Here is an 8,768-nt window from a genome sequence, read left to right on the forward strand (position 1 = left end):
CTGTGTTAATATTTGCGATGCTATTGGCTGATATTCATAATTGAAAGTCGGCACTGGGCCCACAGGGTGGGGATGTAGTTATTTTACCCCTTTACTCTCTATTGCTTTACTCTAATGTCAGGGGCTAAAAACTTTAGTCACGATAATATTTTACACTTACTTGTTTTTTGTAGCGCAGCTTCTTATCAATTCATAACTATTAATCGTTATAGGCTATAAGAGTGGGATTACTTTATATTAAAAGATATTTTCATGTAATATCATATTTTGTTTAGGTGACTATTGAGAGTGCGGATTTGTTGGCCGTTTTGCAGGGCACATTATCGCCGTTGCAGGCCTACCTGACCGGACGGATATCCGCCAGCGGTGACGTCAAGAAGCTAATGTTCTTTGACAAACTGTCCGCTAGGGGGCACAAGCAGGGCAGCATGTTCAACATCTAAGACGACATTGTTGGCGCCAAAATTGAATATGTTCAATTTTTGGCGGGATTATGTCCCTTTTTTGGCGCCAAAAATTTTGACTACGGAATCCCTTTTTATAAAAATTCACATAAAATCCTTTCTAATTTCTAAAAAAAAATTATTGTGTAGATTAATTTTAATATAATGACTAAAATTTAAGCTGCCATTCTCCCTTTTTTGATCTCGTTATGCAGTTAATTTTATATTTTTGACAATGGATATTTTTATGTATCATTCATTCAAAAAAACACATTATTTAACTTACATAAGTAAACATTTCAGAACTTTCAGATTTAAAGATTTAGTTAATGTATTTTTTAATCTTTTGATTAGACATCTAAGATAATGAAATTACTGCTTCAACATATAGTTGAATATAAAAAGCGTCATTTTTTTCACAATATTCCGTAAAGTTTAGCCTAAAAGCGCATTTGACTGGAAGCTTGCACTCAACTTTACAAAATATTGCGAAAAAATAACGCTCTTTCTTTTTATCTTATTTCAAATATATTGTATAGGATGACTTTTAAAACTTTTTGAATCTTTGTACATACATTTATTAGAAAAAATAATATTTTTCCTATTTTTTAGGAAAATCTTAAATTATCTATCCTAAGCCTCAGTGAGGTATCTATTTTACAAAGTAGCTTGATGTCTGTCCGTCCCTTAAGATCTTGGTAAACAGTGAACCGATTGGATTCTACTATTCAGGGAATATACCTACTGCTCAATGGCGGTTTTATGCTATTTTCCTGGGGATGGGACACACACAACCCCCCCAAAAAACAAAAAAAATTCCCCCCCCCTTCCCATTATGTTTTTAAATTACCCTAAAAAGCCCCTAGAGGCTAGGGGCGAAGCCGCTAGTTATTTTATAAATGGATGACACTAATTTTATAAATACCCCAATTGTTTTTAGTATAAAAAAGAATCAGTCATTAAATAAATCAATCACTTTGATTTAGTCAAAAATTTAAGTAAATTTAAGAAAAGGAAAATTAATTATGAAAACCCTTCGAGTATTTTTAAAGAAAATCCATTTTTGTAGAAAAACTTTGTAGAACTGGTCTAGTTAAAGAGCTCAATTAAAAGTTTTTAAATAAAACAAAATAATTTAAAACTTTTTCATAACTTTTTATGAGCAAGTATTTAAAAAAAGTATATAACCTTATCCTAAATATATCTATCAATTTAAATTCTAAAATACAATTTAAAGACATTGTTTTAGTTATAGTTGAATGTTATTGTATATATTTTCAATATCTGTTGTTTTCTAAATATCAAAAAACTTGGAAATTGAACTTGACACCCATAGCTATTTTGGCTTCAAATTTTTTTGTATTAATGAAAAAAAATTTTAACCAGTGCAGAGGAAAGTTTTCTTTGACAGTCACATCCCTTTAGATAAAAATTTTTTAACATAAAATAGAAAAATTAAAGTTAATGTTTTTATCCTATAGGTATAAAACTTTTTATATAAAATGTCAATTTTGACAAAAATTTAGTAAATAACTTTTTGATGAAAAATATTTAGAAAACACATTTTTAGTGCCATATTATATCACTAATATTTTGTTTGGCGTACATAGCTTTATTATTTGATTTGATCTCAGTTATTTCTATTTGATTTTTATTTTAAAGAATATATAATTCTTTGAGCTTATTTTGAGACTTAATACTCAACCCAAAGTTTTGTTAAATTATCAGTGCAATGAAATGTTATCTAGTCAAAAATTTGCAATCACAATATTTGTATTTTGTTATTTAGGTACAGAAAATGATTTCATCAGAAAAATAATAATAAAATTCTCAACAATAATATTAATTAAAAGTTAATTATATCTTGATTATTTCTGCAAAATATTATTTTGTTAGGTATTTAATTTTGTTATTATTTGTTAATATTCAATTTACTACGCGCCAACTAATTAACTCCTTATAAAATCATTTTCAGACACTAGAAAAAGCGCGGGAAAAAGTTTTGGCGGGAAAGTGATTGATTTTGGGCGGGAAGTCGGGATTTGGCGCCAAAAATGTCTGGGTGGGCAAACCAGTTTACAACATTCAGCAGGTGATATAAAAAGCTAAAAGATTTGCAAGATCTTTGAAGTTAAAACCAGCTTATGGATTAAATTCTTCTTAGGTGAGGTTCTTATTGGTTCCTCAGGTTTTTATCTTTTTATCCAACAGGTTTAAATCCCCCATAAATTTAGAATTGCCCTAATTATTAACTTCTTTAAACAGGTACTCAAACTTAAAGCTAAATATATATTTTTTTTCAGCTTAAACAACAGTACTGCATCACGGGCTAACAGCTCTTTCAACAAAAGCTTTAAATTCAAACAGAAAGAACCACCTTCAAGGTTTGTTTGTTTTATTATACTTTATCTCATGTACTGTATTTCATCAAAAAATTTAAAGAATATTTACTGTTTCTTTTTAAAAGCATAGCTTTTCTATTTGGATCTGCCTGTCCGTACGTCTGTCACGGACAGTTAAATCTTTTCGTTTATTTAAACAGGTTTTAATTGTACTGTTTAAAAAATGCAGATTTTTTTACTTTTTGAAAAACAAATGTAATGTAAATTTACTTACAATTTAGTTTAGACTTATGCATTGACATTCTGCTTATGCAGTTCTCACACTCTACAAGTTTTAATGTTCGTCAATCCTACCATTTCAGTGCTTCGCTTTTATGAATGTTGTCATCTTTGTTTATTTAGTAGAGTAGTTATGTAGAATTTAAGTTGTTTGTTACATTATATCCACTAAATCTTTATCTGTACTGTTCTTCAACTTTTTATTTCAGGTACACTCCACTCAATCAGATGCCACTGTCTGTTCATCCTTCTAGTAGCAAAACTAATTTCACAGCACCTTTCAAAACTGACAACAATGGAGCAGCCAAGATTACACCAAAAAAGAATTTCAACTTTAGAGCAGAGAAGGTATATCTTTTTTTTTAAACATAAAAGTGTCAAAAATTAGATAAACAAATTAAACACGTTACTACTAGGTAACTTATGTAAAGGTAAGTAGGAAATTTTTTTTGCCATCCCTTACATTTCAGATAAACCCTTTCTATCTAGGTTCAAGCCCCAGCAGATGATTGGGGGGATGATGACGACTTTGCAGACCTTGACCTCGACAATGATGACTTCAACACAGCTATGGATGCTTTTGATAACTCTTCTCCTCCCATGGAAGACAAGAATAAGAATGAACCTAAGATTTCGGATGAAGAACTTCAGGTGGGTGGACAAGTGATTCATTGATTTATGAATTATTGATTTATGAATTATTGATTTATAATTGATTGATTGATGATTTACCTATGATTGATTGATTGATTTTTACATATTATTGATTGATATGGTGATTACCTTATAATTCATTACTGGCTATTGACTGATTTTTTTATGTGATTGATTGATTGTTGAAATAATGTAGGAGATGACTATGGCTCTAATGAATGATGATGATGATGATTGGGACCTTGATGATGATAATGTTCCTGCTCCTATGGATTCTGCAAAAGCAAGACTCAACCAGACAACAGCTGTTTTTGCAGGTAAAATTATTTCTTTTGATTTTCATAAATCATTAGATTGAACAATATTATAATTTATAATTGAATAGGTACAATAGGTATATAGAGTTAGAATTATATATTTATAATGAAAATTGTATTACCTTTTGAAATAATTTTTTATCGATTGATTGATTGAAAAACAAAATGAAAGGCAACAACAACAACAACAAAAAATTGAAATCTCAAACATTTTAGGACCCAATATGGATGACTTCTATGACGATGGTCCGAAGCCCGAGGAAATCATCAAAAATCTGAAGGATGAAAATAAAAAGATGGAAAAAGAATTATCCGAGATTAGACCAAAGGTGATTGCCAGAGACCAAGAAAGGTAAAATAACTGATCTAATGTATAACAAGGATGACAACATCCATAAGTAGCAAAGCACATAAGATCAAAGACAAAGTGAGATATACAGCAAATGTCCATATTGTTTTGTTTTTAGTTTAAAAATAAATAATTTTTTGTGAGGGGGGAGCAATTTCTCTTGAAAGGGTGGAGTTTCCATCCCCCAAGATTGTTAAAAATCTTCACTGGACTAATGAGAAGCTTCACTGTAAAGGACAGCCATATCAGTCCAGCAGATAGCAAGATCCTTCGGTAGAAACACAAAAACAACCATTCTGTTACTTGTATACTAGCGGTTACACCCCCAATTTGCCTCTAAGGGCACTTAATGTGATATTTGGGGGGGGGGGGAGTTGAACCCCCAATTTTCAATTTAAGTTTTGAAAAGAAAAAGAAAACAAATTTCAGGTGGAGGGTCTTTTTTTCTAGGGGTGATTCTCTGTGGGTGGTTGGGGGTACTATCCCCCAAAATAGTTATCAATCTCCCTTGGATTTATGAGAATTTCACTGTAGCGGAGAACTATATCGATCCAGTGGTTGTTGCTTCAGGTTTGAGTTGAGGAGTGAGCTGGATGCGAAGGCTAAAGAGCTGGAGAAAGAAATGAGATTAAGAAGAAACTTGGAACTCAATATGAAAAGAGAATTAGAGAGAGTTGAGAGACAAGCTATTGAAAAAGAAAAGGTAGGTTTTTTTTATTCGCCGGCTTAAATATTTTGGGTACTTTTCATTAAATTTTGATTGGTTGGTTCTTTAAGTTGATTCATTTGAAAATAGTTAAAGGGGTTGTTTTGTATATCATAATTGGGGATGTTTATCAACTTATGGTCTTGCTATCCCTTAACATCCTAAGAAAATCTTAATATTTTTCTAGGAACTTAAAAAACTGAAAGTTGAATTATCCAAAGAAAAGTCCAGAGCTGCCAAAGTTGCATTGACACAGCTGCCAGGTGACGGCAGCTGCACAACTCAACAGCAGGCGCCAGATATATCCGCAACGGCGCCACCTGGCGGCGTCAAGAAGCGTAAATTGTCGTCTTCCTCCGACAGTGTGAATGAATCAACACCACAGAAAGTGATAGAGATCAAGTCTGAATTCAGGCATGGATGTATAATTAGAGTTTATTTAAGAGGACGTTTTGGGATAAATCTAGAAAAAATATCCCCCCCCCCATTATTCATTATTTTAGAAATGTTGCAGTTATAGTTAATTGAATGACAAATAGATCCTACCAGGGCTCGGCCACCGCCGTTTAGTCTCAGGAAAACCAACCTTTTACAATTTTAAAAGCCAGCTGGAAGTCTAAACCTGACGCTAATCTGTTCAAAACAAATTTTTAAAACATCCATAAGGGTTTAAATTTGACGCTTAGTCGCGGCTGCCGAGCCTTGCATCTTCAATCTTATATTTTTAGCTTTTAAAAGATATAATCCTGAATCCTGAGGTGTGTTCTTAAAAAAAAACAAAGATCGCTGAATCGGCTATGTTAGCTTAATCACCCAAATTATTTTTGTAAAAATCTTCCAAAGTCATATTAAAAATCTTCAAAAATTAGTTATCAGATGATAAAATCATTCAATGATTTTAGAACACTTTTTTCAAGTCTGTAGGAGTTAAATTTGTATAAAATAAAATTTGTGATCAGGCCTTAACCTTACCCAAAATACAAGTTAACGTAAAAAAAGCAAAAATCTAGTTATCCATTCATTTTAGGCCGTTTGAACGGATAGACATGCCAGATTTTTTACGGGAACAGTACTGCATGTTAGGTTGGTTGAAAATCATAAAAAAGAGAAATAAAATGAACAAAATTTAAACAAGGATGCCAACGTCCATAAGGAGCGAAGTATTAGAAAATCATGGATAAAATGAAACTACGGAAAAAAAATTTAATAGCAGAGGTTCAGGGGTCATGATTAAAGAATAAGTTCATTGGTAAAAATCACGAAACCTATCATGTTTTATTTCTTTATTTTTTTGTAGCATGACTGACTGACCGACTGGCCAATAATAATAATCCTGAAAAAGATTTGCCCTCTATCTTGAATAGCAGCTGATAAACAAGGATGTTGTCATCTTAATGACTAATTGCTACGCCCCTATTATCCTCCAGGGCGCTTAAGGTGGGAAGGAAAAAAGTCGACCCCCTCCCATTTTTAATTTGAGTTTTAAAAAGTAAAAATAAAATTTGTAAAACCTTTACTGAAAATAGTTTAAAACCTTCCCAGGATCTATGAGAAGCTACCCTTTAAAAGAGAATCATTTTGGTTCAGCGGATAACAAGAAAATTCGGAACAAACAGACAGTCAGACATAATAAGTATTTATGATTTGTAACCCTACGAATGAAAGGTGGAGTTTTGGGAGAATCTGGAACATCTTTGACGGCTGAGCAACTTAAGCAGAAAAAAAGATTTGATATTCATGATATCATAGATGAGAGTTATTATGAGGATCAACTTAGTGAACTAAGAATATTTTAAAACAAACTATTATGATATTTTTAGATCAATTTGTACAAGAATATAAGTACCTAAAGAACTTTTAATTGATTATTTTGCCTGTGACAAAAAAAGAAAATTTCTCGTAGAACCCTCAAAAAGTCAATTTTAATGTTGCCTTAATACTCCTTTTAGTCATTCTAAAAATTCCAGTTTACTACTCTATACATTTCTACACCAATACATAAAAAATTTATCACAAGAAAGAAGCTAAAAAGCCTTACAAGCTGTTCAAAATCTTTTTTTTTTTGAGCAATAGGTAGTTTAACTTATTTATTAGGTATAAGTAATCTTTATGTTTATACCCAAAGACTTAAAATTTAAGACAAATATTTGGCATTTTAAAATAGATATGATTGACCCAATTTGTTTATCATGAAAAGACTGAAAATACTTTTTATTATTAGCAAGAAACAAAATACAATATAATCTTGAAATTTTTTTTTTTTTTGGGGGGGGGAGAAAAAATAGTTTATCCTCTGGTGTCATAACCTTCTCTTTTCTAAAAACTTAATATTTTTGTATTATGAAAGCTATATGTAAATGATGACCCTTATACTTAGAAAATTAAGTACCTGAAAATTATTCTAAAATGTGCCTTAAAAATGTTATATTATATAAAAAAGGTCTTTTAATTATTCTAATTACCTACTGCACTTATAAAAGACAAATTATAAAAATATAAACCTAAAAAAAAGTACATTTCAGAAGTTCTAAAAATGTGTATTATATTGTAAATATAGTGACTTCATGTATAAAATAACAATAACAGCATCATCAACAAGTCTGGTGCAGGAGAACACAGAGCTTTTAGTTTCGCGCCAAAATGTCGGGCGACTGGAACATTGACAAAATGGCGGGAACCGGAGCAGGAGGAGGAACGGAAATTGAGAAAATGCGACGCGGCAAAGCGCTGACCCTTGTGGATGTCTACGACATGGCGGCAGATATCGGCAAGGTTGGTGCACATTTTCTATTTATCTGGATATATTTATGTTTATCAGAATTTTCTATCTTCTAGGGCAAATTTTACTTTATCTGCATTTATCTTATTAAAAATCTTAATTTTCTATCTTATTTGCAAGCTATTCTAAGTATCTAAGATACATTTTTTTATTCTTGCTTTAAATTTATTTAGGAGTTTGAAGAACTAATAGACAATGAAGGGGCCGAGAAAGTGACCATGTTAATGTCTAAGGAAAGGATAAGTGGCTAATCTAAACTACAGTAGTTTCAATGTTATTTAATCCAAACATCTTAAAACAAAAACAGGGGTGTATATTCTACATGGGATCCCCTGCTCAGGGGGGGGGGGAATAAAAAATAAGTGGTTGGAGGGAAAAAAATGTAAAAATTAAGAAAACTGAAAACATTTTTTCCATTTCCCCCCCGTCCTTGGTGAAAAAAACTTTAAAAAATGTGTGGTAGGAGGGATAAAATAAATAAAATATAGAGTTCTTTCAATATTTTTCCATTTCCCCCCTACTTGGTGAGAAAAAACTAGGGGGGGAAGAAAAATAAAAAATTTTGTAGCAGGGGAAAAAAAATAAATCTTGTGCAGAATATACACCCCTGAACAAAAATTAAAAGAAGGGCTAAATCTATTCGCAATATTATGCTTAAATTGTTACTTACAAAGAAAGTGAAAACATTAAAAATATGTTTTTGCTGAAAACGTTGAAAACAGATGAATTCTAATACAGAGAAGGTTATATAATATGTTTGCATATTTTAAATTAATTTTTTGATTGCACGACCTTTTTTGTGAAATCTTTCTGTTAAAGAAGAAACATGTTAGGCAAGTTAGGTTAGGTTATGTTTGGTAAAAGTTAGATGAGTTTTTTTTCAGCAAATAAAAATAAGG

The 8,768-nt window shown here is 31.4% G+C and overlaps 2 protein-coding genes and 1 long non-coding RNA gene across 8 annotated transcripts in view; all 3 read left to right on the forward strand.

Moving 5' to 3' along the window:
* LOC145306642 (uncharacterized) overlaps nt 1–2,419 on the forward strand; it is a 44,191-nt gene extending 41,772 nt beyond the window's left edge. For all 6 annotated transcript variants that reach the window (XM_080148921.1, XM_080148924.1, XM_080148922.1 and 3 more), the window contains exon 21: nt 276–2,419. In XM_080148921.1, coding sequence (XP_080005047.1) covers nt 276–443 — 168 coding nt within the window. In that variant the 3' untranslated portion in view covers nt 444–2,419. The remainder of the gene's footprint in view (nt 1–275) is intronic.
* LOC145306643 (uncharacterized) lies at nt 2,409–7,614 on the forward strand. The gene is made up of 10 exons (XM_080148927.1): nt 2,409–2,535; nt 2,747–2,827; nt 3,274–3,412; nt 3,554–3,715; nt 3,915–4,035; nt 4,252–4,387; nt 4,955–5,087; nt 5,278–5,504; nt 6,118–6,173; nt 6,756–7,614. The coding sequence occupies exons 1-10, from the start codon at nt 2,498–2,500 to the stop codon at nt 6,884–6,886; spliced, it is 1,224 nt and encodes a 407-aa protein (XP_080005053.1). The 5' UTR covers nt 2,409–2,497; the 3' UTR covers nt 6,887–7,614.
* LOC145306644 (uncharacterized) lies at nt 7,604–8,150 on the forward strand. The gene is made up of 2 exons (XR_013875091.1): nt 7,604–7,862; nt 8,043–8,150. It is a non-coding gene; the product is annotated as an uncharacterized LOC145306644 (long non-coding RNA).
* The last annotated feature ends 618 nt before the right edge of the window (nt 8,151–8,768 follow it).

The sequence above is a fragment of the Acartia tonsa genome, chromosome 14 (genome assembly GCF_053477335.1).
Source record: "Acartia tonsa isolate MP-2025a chromosome 14, ASM5347733v1, whole genome shotgun sequence".
Lineage (NCBI taxonomy): Eukaryota > Metazoa > Arthropoda > Copepoda > Calanoida > Acartiidae > Acartia > Acartia tonsa.

Bases quoted from the DNA above. Each gene is read 5' to 3' on its own strand.
- LOC145306643 (XM_080148927.1), top strand. From the start codon at position 2,498: ATGTCTGGGTGGGCAAACCAGTTTACAACATTCAGCAG. The intron at 3,413-3,553 runs GTATATCTTTTT...CTTTCTATCTAG, and splicing joins TCAACTTTAGAGCAGAGAAG to GTTCAAGCCCCAGCAGATGA. The intron at 3,716-3,914 runs GTGGGTGGACAA...GAAATAATGTAG, and splicing joins TTTCGGATGAAGAACTTCAG to GAGATGACTATGGCTCTAAT.